This window comes from Ambystoma mexicanum, chromosome 7q (assembly GCF_040938575.1).
Source record: "Ambystoma mexicanum isolate Mex_15411 chromosome 7q, UKY_AmexF1_1, whole genome shotgun sequence".
NCBI lineage: Eukaryota > Metazoa > Chordata > Amphibia > Caudata > Ambystomatidae > Ambystoma > Ambystoma mexicanum.
The window spans coordinates 847,740,383-847,756,827 of record NC_090941.1 but is presented as its reverse complement, the minus strand read 5'-3'; the positions used below and the strand labels follow the sequence as shown (position 1 = coordinate 847,756,827).

Here is a 16,445-nt window from a genome sequence, read left to right as displayed (position 1 = left end):
AATGCCCCAAACTCTGGACCTGGTGCTCCAGAACAATGACGGGGGCACCACCCCGATAACCCACCGGTTCCCAGGGAGGAGGCACAAGGGGAAGGGGGGTGTAAAGCCTTGGAGGAAGCTTCCTTCCCATCTTGTAAACAGCCCCATGAAAACCAGGAACCGGAAACAAAATCTCGTGCCTCTGAAAGTCTGCCTCCAAAGGAGCAGAGGGGGGGTAGGAGAAACAAAGTACCCAAACAGGCCCAGTTTGTGGAGGAGGTACAGATCTTCCAATTTGAGGGAGAGGAATCCTCAGAGGATCCTGGGAAAAGGATCTTCTCCTTCAGAGGGGGGAACTCCTCCCAAAGAAAAATGGGTCCCGAGGGATCTCATCCCAGAACCGACAATACCAAAATCCCCTGGTTCAAACCCATCCTGGTGACTGCCTCCCAAAAGGCAGGGGAGGCCCAGAACCAGAACCAGGGGAACCTAAAACCGAATCAACAGACTGGGGAGATGTGGAGACTGAGCTACCGCCGCCCATTATCTCATCCCAGAACCAACAATACCAAAATCCCATGGGTCAAACCCATCCTGGTGACTGCCTCCAAAAAGGGGGGGCGGCCCAGAACCCGAAACCATTTCCAGTTGCGACCATTTTCTTTCAGATTCCCCAGGCTCTTCACAGAATTCTGCCCAAATCTCTTCGCTAGCAATGTCCAAAACCAGAAAGTTAGCCCACCAGTTGTCCAAAAATATGCATTATCTGTGCCCCCTTGAGGAGAAGGAGGGAAGATATCATGCCCCGGTACAAGTACAGGGGCAGGGTACAATTTGGCACTGGTGGACACTGGATCCCAAGCTACCCTTCTGTCCAAAAGGGCCTTTGATGAACTAAATGCAGGAAGGGGGGAGAATTACCATATTCCTCTCACCTCTCTTCCTGGACAACTGAAGAACTTTGACGGGAAGGAAATTCCTGTCGAGGGGACTGCAGATTTGGACATCAAAATTGGGCGACACAAGGTGAAACACTCGGTCATAGTAGTGACTCTAGAGGGCACCCCTTGTTTACTAGGGAATGACCTCCTGAGAAGGTTGTCACCCCTAATAGATTGCGTAAACAAGGTCCTCTGGACCCAGACTAGCCGACCAATAAAATTAAAACAGAGTGTCAACCATGTTAGTTTAAACGGCACCTGCCACATGGTTGAACTAAAATCTGACCAGGTACAATTTCACTTCCAGAACAACCAAATTCCAGACGTGACAGTAATAGCAGTAGGACAACAGACTGGTGATGGGGGGGTCCTCTCTATTTCTGAAAATCAACCTTCCTTCCAGTTCAAGGTGGTATTCCACACTGGAAGGAAACACCCTGAAATTCTTTACTAATCCACAATCAGAAACTCCCACTCCTATACTCCAGAAAGATGTGAAATTAGCTCAGAGCCTGGCTGATATTCAGCAATTTGGAGAGCAGTTGTTCATCCCTGTTCAGTTAAATGATGGGAAGGACTCTGTTCTCGCTCGAGTGTGTGTGAACAACGGTAAGAGCTTCATCAGCGAAGCCATGTTCCGCCAACTCCCAAAAGATCCAGCCATTCCCACATTCAAACTGATAGACAAATGGGAAATGGACCTGGAAGCACCTAATTCCAAACATCTCCTGCCAAGCAGGTGTATGCTCAAAATCTCCATTGGCAACAAGAGCATAGTCCATAATTGTTGGGTCATGCGAGACGTCACTGCCGCCTTTTACTTAGGCAGTGACATTCTCAATCGCTTTGCCATTAGTTTGGACCTAATTGACTTCAAAGCTTGGTCCCGATTAACGGATAATCCCATGGGCTTTGATGATTCAGAAAAAGCATTTATGTCAGCTCAATTGCTACCTTATGCAGTTGAAATTCAAATTAAAGCGGAAGTCACCATTCCAGAAAGGACCCGACAATTCTCCCTGGAAGTGAAAGTTAAAAGAGGACAAAAATTGAAAAACCCTGATGCTTATATTCATCTAAATGCTTCTCTCCAACAGCAAGGGTTAGGGGTAAACCCAACACCATTAGTCAACATAGAACATGACACCATTCCAATAGAGATGGATAACAATGACTTAAAGAGTATTACTCTAGCCGCAGGCACCATTATTGGAATGGCGGTTGATGACCGACATTTCTCCATTGATTTAGGAAATGAACTGTTAGGACCGATCCCCAAGGACTGTTTTGACAGTGACAGTGAGGACAATACAACACGAGACAGGATTTTCACCCGGCAGGGGGGGGAACTTCCTGGTGTACACTGCTTGCCCTTATGGTAAGGAAGATGTGACGTGTGACTTCAGGAGGGATGAGGTGATTTTCCAGGTCCATGAGGGCTGCCTTTCCCACCTGAAGCCTCCAGTCCAAATCAGCACTCTGACCAGGGACTTCTCCACCCAGCTGGAGGAGGCCGCTGAGATAGCCAAACCAGAAGTCTTTCCAGGCTTCAGGCAGATGGTGGAAGAGAGAGTCAACCTAGCTGATGCCTGTGTGACTCTGGAACAGAAGCAAAAGTTGAAACAAGTTTTCTTGGATTTCCAAGATCTCTTTGCGGTAGACTCATGTGACTGTGGTCGCACCGACATCCACACAACAACAATTCCCACAGACCCTGGAATGACTCCAGTGTTTGTGAAGCAATATCGTTTGCCATCCATGGAGTCCCTTACTGAAAAAATTAAGAACCTTGAGTCCCGGGGAATAATACGTCCAGTACACAGCACCTTCAATAATCCGGTGCTGGGAATATTGAAGCCAAACGGCCAATGGAGACTCTGCGCCGACCTTAGGGAGCTCAACAAACGAGTCCATACTTCCCGATGGCCTCTGCCCTACATTGACCAAGGCTGGCCCAGATTCAAGGGTCACAGGTATTCACAGCAATAGAACTGACCAATGGATACTGGACCGTGCCTGTCAGTAGGGAGGACCAATACAAACTGGCTTTTACCTTTGGGGGCCAGCAGTACACATGGACCCGGACTCCCTTCGGATACCTCAACTCCGGCAATGAATTCAACATTTTCCTACATAAGGCCATGCCCGACCTGGGTGCAAGGGATAACCTGGCTTATGTAGATGATGTCCTCATCAAAAGTTCATCTGTGGAGGAACACATAGCGGAGATCTGTTATGTTCTGACACAGTTGAGGGCCGCCGGAGCAAAACTTTCCTTTCAGAAAGCACAGTGGTGTAGAACCCGTGTTAATTTCTTAGGGCATGAGATTACTCCTCAGGGTCTCTGTCCCCAGGAAAAGAAAGTGGAAGCACTTCAGAAACTGAAAGACCCCACCACTCTGCGGGAACTAAGGAGCCTCCTTGGACTGACTAATTACAGCAGAAAGTTCATTGAGGGCTACGCAGAGATCACCAGACCCCTGATTCATCTCCTGAAGGGGGGGTCAAGTGGCAATGGGGTCCAGAACAAGCCGAGGCAGTAAGACAACTCAAAAGAAGCCTCTCACAAGCACCTTGCCTAGCTTACCCTGTCAGAAACAAGGAGTTCTGCCTGGAGACAGGGTTCTCTAATACGTGCTTGACGGCAGTATTGTACCAAAAGCATGACAAGTAATCTCCTATGCGAGCAAAACTTTACCCTCTGTGGAGGAAAAATTCAACGATTGTGAGAAGGCACTCCTGGCAACGGTGTGGGCATTGAAGAATTACCGCCCGTTTATCCAGGGGGAACACATCATAGTGGAGACTCCACACCAGCCTCTGCAATATCTCCAAAGTGACAGAATCCGGGCCAGAAATGTGAGTAATTCCCGAATTACTTCCTGGATTCTGTCAATGCAAGGCTTTCCTGTAGAGGTCAGATATGGCCAAAACAAGAAGAGTCCCCTCGCGCAAGGTCTGGCTGACTTGCATGATTGTGCCGAGAAAACTGTCTCGAGGACGAAAGTCTAAAAATCAAGGACAACATGGAGGCATACCTCAATTCCCCACACAAAGTCTTTGAAGAAGGCAAGTGTGAGGGAATGCCCACTGTCTATGTGGATGGATGCTCTTCTTACCATGTTGACAACAACGGGGAGAAAGAACTGGTGGCCGGCGTAGGGAATGCGAGGGTGAAGGAGTTTCCAGAACCCTCCGCTGGATACAAAATTGGTCCCCAAAGTAGTCAGGTGGCAGATTTGATGGCTGTGCATCAGGCCATCCTCACTGCTGTCCAACATCAACTCCACAAACTGGTCATAATCACAGATTCGGATTATGTACGGAACGGGTTTGTGGAGCACTTGGTTAACTGGAAAACCAGAGGCATGTTATGTGCTAATAACAAACCCCTGAAACATGGGAAGTTAATCCAAAATATTGATGATCTGGTCACATCGAATGGGATGACCATCTACTGGAAAAAGATCAAGGGTCATTCCAAAGTAGAGGGACCAGACAAAACTGGAAATGACTTAGCTGATCAGCTGGCCAAAACCGGGGCCATCCAAGGGGATCTAATCGAAATAGAGTCCCTGTTGGGGGAAATCCAGGTCACTGCTATCACTAGGTCCCAGACAAATGCTCACAATGATCTTTCAACTGCACAATGGAGTAAGGAGACCCCTGATGCTGATTTGATTACAGCTCAGAAAGGGGATCCAATAATTGGTAAGTTTTTACCAACACCTTGAGGACCCTGAGAACTTTCCCCTGACGGATACCGATTACATTGGGAAAGAGGACCTAAGAGTGTTGATGAAATGTCCAAAGTTGTTCCGAATCCAAGATGGTTTGTTGGTAAGGAAATCCCAAGCTGGCCATGATCAGTGGGTGGTTCCTACCTCATTCCGAAGCCTGATGTTAAGTCACGCCCATGATGTGGCCACCGCCGGTCATAGGGGGTTTCACACAACACTGGAAATCTTAAGACAGGTTGCATACTGGCCACACATGGGGCAAGACCTCGACCAATACTTGAAGGGGTGTCTTGTGTGTGCACAATTTCAGCCATCATCCCTCACACACCGTGCGCCCCTCCAAAAGAGGGGGATGACACTGCCATGGCCAGATTTGCAAATCGACTTTGTAGGCCCTGTAATTCGCTCATCTAGAGGAAACAAGTACATGTTGACCGTTACATGCTCGTTTACCAAGTGGGTGGAATGTCTCCCGGCCCCAACTGCAAGGCAGAAACAGCAGCTGCCCTGATGATTAACCACATCTTTTCCCATTTTGGTCTACCTCAAAGGATTGAGTCAGACAGGGGTAGCCACTTCACCAGTGAATTAATGACAAAGATGTGGGAGATACTGGGGTTCAAAAGAAAGTTACATATTGCTTACCGGCCAGCTTCCTCTGGGGCAGTAGAACGCTACAACTGAACCATTGTGAGCATCTTAAAAAAGTTTGTGGCAGATTCTAGGCCAAGTTGGGATATCCAGTTACGTCTCGTTCTAATGGCCATCAGATCTACCCCTTCATCTGCAACTAAAATGTCACCATTTGAGTTGATGACTTTTACGCAAGATGGTGCTTCCTCAGCATTTGCTCTACAGGACCCAGGAGCAGACACTGATAAATGCCTCCACAACTCATGAGTATGTGGAGAATTTAAGGAAACACCTCCAACATGCTTTTGCCTATGCTCAGCGGAATCTAGAAAGATCAGCTGAGAGTATGAAAACGCACTATGATTTGAAAACCACCAGGAAGGAATATGATGTGGGAGACCGGGTATATCCATACAATTTCCAAAGGAACCAGGCCAAACAGCGAACATTTTTGCCTACATGGAAGGGACCCTTTGAAATTATAGGCAAGCTCTCCCCTGTTGCCTACAAAATCCACATCCCCAAAGGTAATTTGGCGGAAGGGGAAGATAAGTGGGTCCATATTAATCAGCTGAAGTGTTGCCATCCCAGGCACACACTGCAACAACTGGAGGAATCCACTGGAATCCCAGAGGGGGCCACTCCAGAGTAATTCAGTTCCAACCCTAAAATATTCCACATATAGCATATAAAATTCAGTGATTCTTGTATATATATATATATGTTCTTGTCTCCTAATTTAAAAAAGAAAATGTATATGTTCATATCTTCTGATTTATAAAATGTCTATGTTCGCCAAACCATTAATAGTGGTGGAAAAATGTCTAGGAATGTGAATTGCCGCTTTGCTTTATCATCCTAGGAGAGATGAAACCATGGAGACTGACCACGGAAGGCGACCTGGGGACCGGGAGCGAAGATCCGAGGGGCCCGGGGTACCACCCAATCCTCCCATCAGGACCAGCAAGGAGAACTGATTGATCGACTGGAGGGAGGAAAAGATGCTGAACTGTGCCATCTACGGAATTGGAAGAAGAGGAGGCGAACATCCCAGATCTTGCGAGTTCCATCAGTGAAAGATCAGAATGGCCATCGCAAGAGGGGGGGCTTGTGGGATGTTTTACCCGTGCAGCCAAGCCCTACCATAAAACTGTGCAGTACTGGCATTGAAAACATCATGATGGCCAGAACTCCCCAGAGAGTGCACAGGGAAAACATGAAGAATAGGCTGCCACTCATTTTTGCCTCTGTTGTGAGCACAGGAGGGCAGCGCCTAAAACCACCATTGGGCTACACACACAGTAGCCTGAAACCATTGGGAATGGCAATGCTGATTGCCAAAAGCAACCTAGAACTGTGGGGAATTCATTTTCTTAATGTCAAAAATGGATGCAGTACCGGTGCTCACCACTATCAGAAAGCCGGCGTTTTAAAACCACCAGACTTTTGTGTAAAACTGAACAAATGAACCGAAACCAGGCCAAGGAAAGACTTGCTAAGAGGTGGATACAATGTAAAACTATATTCTGAAATGACTTGAAGGAAGTAATTATTTAATGTATATATAAAAAATAGCTGCATGTAAATTGGATTTGAATGTAGAAAACTGGGAACTAAAGTAACATTTAGCTGAATTCTGCCTGACAACTACCCCCGACAGGAGAAACCTGCTCAGCCACTCTTCCCAGGCCTGGCTGCATCCTGTTGCCCCCACCAAAAGGAGATCACACCTCTCTGATTGAATTAAGGGAGGTTGAACAAAGCCTTGTCCTGGACTCAGGCAAATGTTATATTGGGGGTAGGGATGTCACGATATTGATTTTTTGACGGTATGATAACCTTCATTTGAAATGACGGTATACCGCGGTTATTGCAGTATAGCGCGCACGTGTGTATAAGCATTGTCTTAAATATTATTTTGACAGGAAAAGGCACATTTTCAACAAGACACCATACACAAACAAGAAAACATCACCAAGAAGTTGTCTTAGTTCTTCTTACAAACATTTATTTTAGTTTTAACTCAACGGAGCAGGAGGTCCAATTTAACTTTGTAAACCAATACAACCTTTTTAGAAGTTTAATTAAAGAAGAAGGATGCCAAGACATGTATGACACTAGGGTCTCAAAGTAGGATAGCTGGAAGGTTTTAAAAATCAAGCAACTGCAGGCATAGCTCTGGGCAATCACCCAGACCAGACTATCGTTTTTCAAGGTCTACCTGCCATCACAAAAGGAAGAATGCCCAATTTGCAAATTCAATATGTTTTGTTCCTTCTGAACAATGATGGTCAGAGAAGGGGTGCCCAGGGGTTATGCCAAAACTTTTGGTTTGCTGAATTATGTTTTAGCTACACTACCAAGGTAAAACTGTCAAAAAGATCATGTATCTGCTTACTCAAAGTCTGAAAAGATTCTAGGTATTAGAACGCAAGTCTGAGTGACCAGCAAACAAACCACTTTTGTTTTAGAAAAATAAAAAAAATCATAAATTATGATGCAGAAATACCAGCATGTTTACATGCTCTGTAGATAGTCTGCTCCTAAAAGGAGATAATATGTAGGCACTGCTACTGAATACATGTTCAGAAGGAACACTAGTTGCTGGGATGCACAGGTATTTTTGGGCTAGGTGTGACAGAATGGGCAATTCCTTTTGATGCTGTTTCCACCAAATGAGCGGATCCTCATTTCCTGGAAGGATTGGCAGAGCTTTGTAGTGTTCGACTTGAGCAATGATTGCTGCTTCTGGTTCAGAGTCTGCTGCCATAGAAGTGGACTGTTTCACACTTTCTGTGATTTCCCACAGTAAATCATGTAGGCCTTTTCTGGGATTAACATCAACTGTTTTTTTGCTTCATACTACTGGAGTTGGTGATGGAACTCCAAGGCTTTGCAGCTGCTGCTCACTCTGTTGTTCTTCACTACCTTGGGGGGTCCCATTTCTTGTCATGGTGGCAGTGGTAAAATCTGATTCCTGATCCTCACCTTCTTCCAGGCTGTGTTTTTCTTGTAGAGCATTTTCTTTTATTGCTTCTGTTGTATCAGACACATTACTGAGGAAGTGTTCTTTGAACCTTGGATCCAGGAATGAACAGATGTCAAGCAACAATCGTGTTTCAGGTGCCTCGTATCTACTGCTCAGGTCTGCTGCAATAGTTTCTTTCATTTCTCTCGCTAGTGGACGATCAGTGGGAGCACAAACCAGAACATTATTCAATAAATGATTTAATATTGGTCTGATTGCTGATGCGGTGACACGTGTGCCACTAGCAAGGAAATCTGTGAACATGTGGACTGATCCAAGTATTAATGAAATGTCCTCAAGGTTCGTCATGTCATTTTGTTTTGGCATCAAATGCCAGAGATTTCTATCTGCCGCAAGAACTGCACACACCGCTTGCTGCTCCTCAGTGAAGCGCTCTATCATGTCGTATGTTGAGCCCCACCTTGTGACTACATCGTGAATCAGGGAATGTTTAGGAACGTTGAGATCAGTTTGTTTTAAGGTTAGCTCTCGTCTTTTCTTCCAGCTGCGGCTGAATGACTCAACCAGCCGTCTGCAACTTTTCACTGCTGTGTCAACGCGCTGAATTTTTAAACACTTTTGAATACCTAAATTTAAGTTGTGGCCAAAGCAGCTTAAGTGTGGTACTTTAAGTACCTGTTGAAATGCTTTCTTCATGTTTGAGGCGTTATCTGTGCCAATACATGTAAGTCTATTAATGTCTACCTGCCATTGTTGTAACATACCTTCAAATATTTCAGCTATGTGTTCTGCAGTATGGTCTTCGGGCACATACAGTGTCTCCAAGCAGTGAGACTGCATGACCCACTCTGATGAGATGTGGAGGAGTGTCAGGCTAATGTATGGCTCCCCTTTGCCACCATTGCTTGTCCAAAGATCTGTAGTTGCTGCAAACCACCTGGCTCTGCCAACAGCTTCCTGCACTTCATTTCTCAAAGCTGAATACAATTTTGGGATTTCTTTTCCAGAAAAAAATGTTTGCGATGGAAGTTCGTATTTAGGATTCAGCTGGTTTACTAAATGCTTGAAACCTGGTCTTTCTACTATGTAATAGGGAACCATATCTTTTGCAATGAAGAAAGCAACAGCAGCATTCATTTGTTGTGCAGATTTAGAGGTACGGTCATATTTCTTTTGCTTCTCAAACATTTTTTCCATTGTATATTGAGTGAGGTTTTCTGGGGATTGGCGGCACCACTGCAAATGCAAATGCAAAAAAATTAACTCAAAAGTAAACTAAGGTAGGTAAGTTAAATTCATCTACATGTGGACAGCCCCACACACCAGCGCCAAGGCAGCAGCACCTCACCAGTTCAAGCTGGGCCTGTGTGATGCAGTGCACTGCACTAGTGCGCAATGCACATGTTACGCTCCTAATCATGACGATTTTATTTGGTGATGAATGTTAAGTTTAAAACTAAAAATACCTTTGTACTGGATGATGCTTCTGTGGAGTCTGCTGTAGTAGTGAAAGTGGCAGGATGAGCAAGTCGTTTCCTTTTGATGGACGGCTGGGTTTCTAGAAAAAGGGCTGGATGATGCTCTCGAAGATGCGTAAACATATTAGCTGTGTTTCCACCCTTAGCTGAAATTTTTTTGGCACAGGCACGGCAAATGGGAAAGCCATCTTCTTTTATTTCTCCTCTGATTTTAGCGTAGCCAAAGTAGTTCCACACTGCTGAAATTCTACGTTTCATGGGAGGGTACAGCAGCATTTCCTCACATGATGGGCCGGCGGTGTCGGTAGTGTCATGGTGTTCATCTACCTCTTCCATCATTGTTGGATTTGGTTGTTTTCACTACTTCGCCTAACAGTTGCTCTAGCTGCACTTGTATAAATTTGCCTCACTATTTGACCCTGAAATTGGAAATAAAATAGCCTTATTGACTTTTGATTCAGTCTGTGGCAATGATCGTACAGTTACAGTACTATTCAACATCCACAAGTCACTAACTCTGATAGATTCAAGTTATTAGTCTAACTGTGAGGTCAATCCCCTCTCCTTTTAAGTAGAACCGTACAAGTGCTTTTAGACTGACACACACCTCATGTGATGTCTGATGATGTGACATTTTACTTTACACGTCACAGACAGGAAATGGAATACATAAGGGTGAGACAAAGAAATACATACAGGTGGGTGGGCCCGGGCCGCCGATTGAAGGCTCTTAAATAATCTGTGGCTACTGGCTATAATATAACGAGCCCCACCCACCAGCTGTATTTCTTTTGTCTCCATTATAATGTAAAAAAGAAAAGTGGAGATCCTTTTTTTGTTCCATTATAATGTCTACTCTACTCCAACAGGTGCATGCCTCTGAATGCCGTAGTGAGTCTAGTGACAAAGAAGGATTGGGAATTGGGATAGGCAAATGTGCATTTAGTGTTTCAGATCCCTGCTGGATATCCATATTGTATCTTGAATCAAGAGTCAAAAGAGATGGCCACCCAGCATGGATGTGAAACACTACATGCCCAATTACCCATGGCCTGCGAAATGCCATAGCTAAGAAGTGGGTGGAACAGATGATTGTTAAGCCAATGACTGAGGTGATAATACAGGAGGAAACTGACAGCCGCAGGGATCAAGCAAAGTCTGCAAACACAGCTATAAGTCGACTCCCAGAATGTAAAATAATGTCGACCTGAAAAATCTATTTAAGCCCACTATACTTTCAGTGATTTGAAGACATGTAATAAAATAAGTTGTGTAATAACAAACAGATATGCAGATTCTTTGCAACAAACCTCCACTATTTGGTGCATGTATACGATCATACGAGGTTAGGTTTTTAATTATTAACATATGACCCGTGAGGTAACTCGCTCACAAAGATCTTTTGTAGGACAGACTCATTTGGATGGGTAGTGGCATAGTAGTGCTGCACCAAACTTACCTTCTAGCCACGATGTTAAATCATACCGGTTGGTAAGCCTGCAAGGGTCTTGGACCCTCGCAGATGTTAACACAGGGCAACAGGCCCAATCACAGAGTGTGGTTGGGGAACGAGGGGGGCAAATTGAAGGCAGGGGTGAACTGGACCAAAAGGGGCCCTGGAAATAATTTTCAAAGTGGCCCCATATTACACATTTTCAACAAGCCCAACCCTTTTCCCATGAGAAAACGTGGAAATAAAATAGGTTATCACACAAAAGAGGCCCAGAGTGCAGAGGCCTACTGGAAAATCTCCAGAGTTCTCTATAGGCCAGTACACCCCTGATTGAAGGTACTGGGAATGAGTTGGAGGTTGGAATAGGAGTGAGTCTGCAAGTGCTAGAAGCGCGTTTGCAACGACAACAAAAAACAAAATGTAGCCTACTTGTCCGGCATATAGTGGCAACACAATCAATAGGCCCACACAAGGCCTTTCTCCCGCTAGCAGTAGTCAGCTCATCTCTTCCTCTCTGCCCCACACATCTTACCTCAATTGTAACATGAGATGCGGAAGGCGCTCTGCTTTCCTACAGGCTCTCAGCCAATGCACTCTCCCCTCTGATGTACTACAAGAGGAAAATTAAATTCTTTCACCAAGGCTAGAAAAGAACAAATAGGCAGAATACATTTTAGACCTTGCCCAATGAGTGTGTCCTGGTCCTTAAAACCTTCCCCTCCCAAACATGTTCCCTTCCCTCACTGCAATCTTGACATGTGGAGGACCCTTTTTTAAAATACTGGCTGGGCCCATCACTATACAGTCACACACGCATATCAGATTTCATTCTTTTATTGAATAGTACTGGTGTATTCATACATTACTGTAGCTGTAAATCAGTTCATGATATTGGAGTTTATATTTTAATCATCTAACAGAGGTAAAGTGCATACTTGCACCATTTAGTAATATACACGTGCATAATATATACCAACCAATTAATGATGCATGGGTGTATGCATAACGCGGTTCATATGCAAGTGTATGTATGTCCGTTCAAATGATATAGTTGCAACTATTCACACCAGGGTGCATGATATAGCAATCAAGAATATCTCCTAGATGAATTGTAGGGTGTATGCAAATATCAATTAGTAAGATCAGGGGGTTACATACGAGGAGGTAAGTATATATTCTGTCCTTGTATCCAGAAGACTCGCCTGGTGCAAACATGCAGGTTTGGTTCATGTTTTGCTGTGCACCAACCCCCCTGCACAGAACTGTCGTGCACTCATTTGTGTATCGCTGGATTATATGCGGGCGAGGGCATTTCATCGGAAAGCGCAAGGCCACCTGTTGAATAGCGCGCTCCCATTTACAACTGGCAGCGTCTCCGTTTTTGTGCAATTTTCATTTTTAAAATGCAGAAATGGTACATTTTCTAAGGAAAACAGTTCCTTCGTATTCAGTCCATAATAATGTGTGTGTGTGGTAGTGTGAGGGTTGCCTCCTTTAATTAACGAATGGACGCTCCGAGGGGCTAAATCAAGGATGTGCAGTAGAAGCAGGCTCACTACCACAAACCTACTCGAACAATCTTTCACATAGTGTCCCCCATCCATGACTAAGAAAATAAAGGAAAGTCTGCTGTGTGCGAATCATTTCAACATTCAACGTCGACTGGCATATATATACTGTAATATATACTATCTTTCGTCCAGAAGCGATGGCAACTGATAAGAAAAGATAATTGTTTAATTAGATAAGAGAGACCTACATGTTTCCGCCTGGCAGTGCGATTAGCAGAAAGCTAATTATGGGCGTTTTGTGATTAGAGGGATTATAAATTAGATATTAATCTGACTCCGGATTGATCCATTCATAGTTTCATCTTTTCGGAAAACACTTAATTGGAAGGCTGCTTGCGCCAGCAGGCGGAAGGTGCATTAATTAACCCCCATTTTGATCTGCTTGAGGTACAATGAAATACATTTCAAATGCGTTAGTTCAAATCAGCTGGTCATTGTTCTTTTGGTACTTCATCCAACTGCTAGGATCACAGTCAGAAAAGAGCAATATATTTGCAGTGAATTCTCACCCTAGGAGCAAATGTAACTTGCAATGTTAGTGTACAACCTTTGTATGTGTGCAGGGGCCACAATTGAAGCACTCGTGTTTACACCGTATTGCATGGAGCAACAGTAAACACATGACGTGATGACGCTCCTTTCCCGTATAATGCGTTTAAACTGCATTTAGTGACCCGAACACATAATTTGAAGCAGAGAGAAGTCTCCACTATCAGATAGTAGGCCCCTAGAACTCCTGGTAGTGGTGTGGGCATAATGTGGCATGAAGGGCAAGGTGCGGGCGCCAGGGGCCAACTTGTTGCTCTTGCAATGGCTCTGCTTTGTTCAGAGCTGGTCCTGACAACTTATCATGACAGCGCACATTTCCCTGCTTGATGCACACAAACGGGTTCAATTGTTTAAAAATATAGAGCTTCAAATTTTATGCATAAAAAACGCAATGCCCGTGTCAAAAAATAGCTACAAGCATTTGACTCTCACACAGTCTCTTCATGTCTCCTCTCCATCTTGTAAGTAGTACACTTCATTGGGCAGGAAATTAAGTTGTCCCTTATTAGGAGTGAAATAATCAAGCACTCTTAGCTTTTAGGCTCATATCATACTACATTCTCGACATATTGGCCTTTATTTATAAACTGTACAAGAATGGAACATGATTTGCTAACAATGCCAACTCTTTTACAATACGTTTTCATAGCTCTATTTCAGCGCATTTGTATGAAACAAGAGTGTGATGCAGTAGTTGGGTAAAGTAAGTGGGCACTGCAGTCGGTTGTCTGCAATGCTGGCTTTTCGATTCCCACACTCAGCAGTGATTCTGGATGCAGAATGCTCATGTGCACCAGAAGAAAAAACTTCTAGCTATGTGTGTCTGTATGGAACGTATATAGTACGATCCAAACCAGCACTCAATGGAGCATTGTGTAACAAAAGAAAATACAGAGAGAGAACGCTGGAAAGAGCTGGGGAGGGCAGCCAGGGCAAGTAAGACGGTTTGGCCCGTGGTTCCAGTTTCACATGTAGGATCTTTGTGGAAAGTTAACTGCATGCACATGATTGATTGGTTTGAGGTTTTATAGTGTGCAACCTGTAAAGGCACTACATAATTATGAATAATACGTATGGCAGGAAGTGCTCACCTACTGTGTACTTAGGTATTGTAATGCATTGGGCGTGACCCACATATACAAATGCATTTCAGAACAACCTTAGCACGATGCATGTTCCATATTTACCCACACCTACACATTCAAACGTGTGCGTTTTTACCTACACAAATGCCCTGCGCACGTGTCCATGAATGGCATGTATGCGTTGAGTTCTTCCCCATGGGGGGTGGGTTGCAGAGGGTGTGAGATCTGAGTTGGAGAGTTTGGAGACTCTCAGCCTCCGAATGCCTGGCTGTGAGAGTGGAAGTGGCAGAAGTGAGCGAGGCGCGTGCTATCGGGATCTGGAGAGCTTTTAAAAGCACAGCGAATGGGATTCAGTTTCGATTTCAATAAAGGATATATTGTGAATGTGAATGCTAAGTGGGTATTTGTAAACGACTGGAGAGCTTTTAAAAGCACAGGGAGTGAGTGGGATGCAGTTTCAATAAAGGATATATTGTGAATGTGAATGCTAAGTGGGTATTTGTAAACAAGTGATTCCGTAATAGGTTACAAACACTTTTGTTTATAGGCGCGTTATAAATGCCATACCATATGATGCGCTCAGTAGCATTTCACCCTCATCTGCCAACAGGTAGATTATCCGCACCATGCACATTCATTCAGGCTCACAATAACACAGAGAATAAAAACACATTTAATTCGCACTGACACGTGTTAAGGGCACATTCATCACTTGGGCCTAGATTTCAACAAAGGGGGAGAAGCAGAAAAGAAGGCCATGAGACAGGAGGGAAGAAAAAGAGGATAGAGGACCTGTTGTGTGGGCTGCTTACCTTCTTGGAACCTTTGAAATCCGGCACAGCACGTAGCTTTCGGAAGTGTGACAGCAGGGTTTATATGGAGCACAAACTGAGCCTCAACTGTCTCTGACAGTGACACATGCATTGATTCCGGAATGTTCCAGCCCAGGAAAACTCCACCTCCTCCAGGCTCACTGAAGCCAGCCCAGCCCAGCCTTGGTCCGGGCCCGGGCAAACTCCACCTCCTCCAGGCTCACTGTTGCCAGCCCAGCCTGGGCAAACTCCACCTCCTCCACTCCCAGGCTTGCTGAAGCTAGCCCAGCCCAGCCTGGGCCCGGGCCCGGGCAAACTCCACCTCCTCCAGGCTCACTGTTGCCAGCCCAGCATGGGCAAACTTCACCTCCTCCACTCCCAGGCTTGATGAAGCCAGCACAGCCGAACCTGGGCCTGGGCAAACTCCACCTCCTCCAGGTTCACTGTGAACAACACAGCCAGCCCAGCCCTATATGCAATTTGCAATGCATCAGCCCAGCTGAGCCTGGGCAAACTCCACCTCCTCCAGGTTCACTGTGAACAACACAGCCAGCCAAGCCCTATATGCAATTTGCAATGCATTCATTGAAGTGCAGACTTGCAAAACAAAAACAACAGTTCAATCGGTTTACCGTTACAAACAAGGTAACGGTTATTTACACAAAATGAAATTGACAACGGTTTTTGTACCGGTATACCGTTACAACCCTATTTGGGGGGGCCGTAAAATGGCTTCCTCTTGGGGAAAACTGGGAGGGGCAGTGCCTCTGCTAGCAAGATAAGCTTGGGGGAAGTGGATAAACCAGTTATTCCACCATGTGATGTGGGAAGCCACACCCCTTTTTGACTAGGGCATCATTTTAAAAAGATAGATAACTCATAGTGCGGACTGGTAAAAATTATATAAATAATATGATTATTCTTTGGATTTTTCCATGCACATTTTAAAAGGTGTTAGGACCCTTTGGGATGTTCTTGGGGATAGTAGCGGAAAAAAGGTTGTTACTCCAAATGTATGCATGTTAAAAATCTGACACTTTATCATCTGAAACCCATATCCCTGGTGCATATTTGTGTAAAATCTGGAAAGGTTTAGAGGTCGTTAACTGGATGAAAAGGGGAGAATTCTGTCATCAGTGGACACAACATCGTACAAAGACAGGGATCGGATGGTTTGGTGCTACAGAAAATGTTAACTAGACCTATAATATGAGA

The 16,445-nt window shown here is 44.8% G+C and overlaps 1 protein-coding gene across 1 annotated transcript; it reads right to left on the bottom strand.

Moving 5' to 3' along the window:
- Positions 1-8,150: 8,150 nt before the first annotated feature.
- LOC138528086 (E3 SUMO-protein ligase ZBED1-like) lies at positions 8,151-10,099 on the bottom strand. Its single transcript, XM_069639532.1, has 2 exons — positions 9,749-10,099; positions 8,151-9,518 (listed from the first exon to the last, which is right to left on the bottom strand). The coding sequence occupies exons 1-2, from the start codon at positions 10,097-10,099 to the stop codon at positions 8,151-8,153; spliced, it is 1,719 nt and encodes a 572-aa protein (XP_069495633.1).
- Between the last annotated feature and the right edge of the window lie 6,346 nt (positions 10,100-16,445).

Bases quoted from the DNA above. Each gene is read 5' to 3' on its own strand.
- LOC138528086 (XM_069639532.1), bottom strand. From the start codon at position 10,099: ATGATGGAAGAGGTAGATGAACACCATGACACTACCGACACCGCCGGC. The intron at 9,519-9,748 runs GTATTTTTAGTT...TTGCATTTGCAG, and splicing joins AAGCATCATCCAGTACAAAG to TGGTGCCGCCAATCCCCAGA.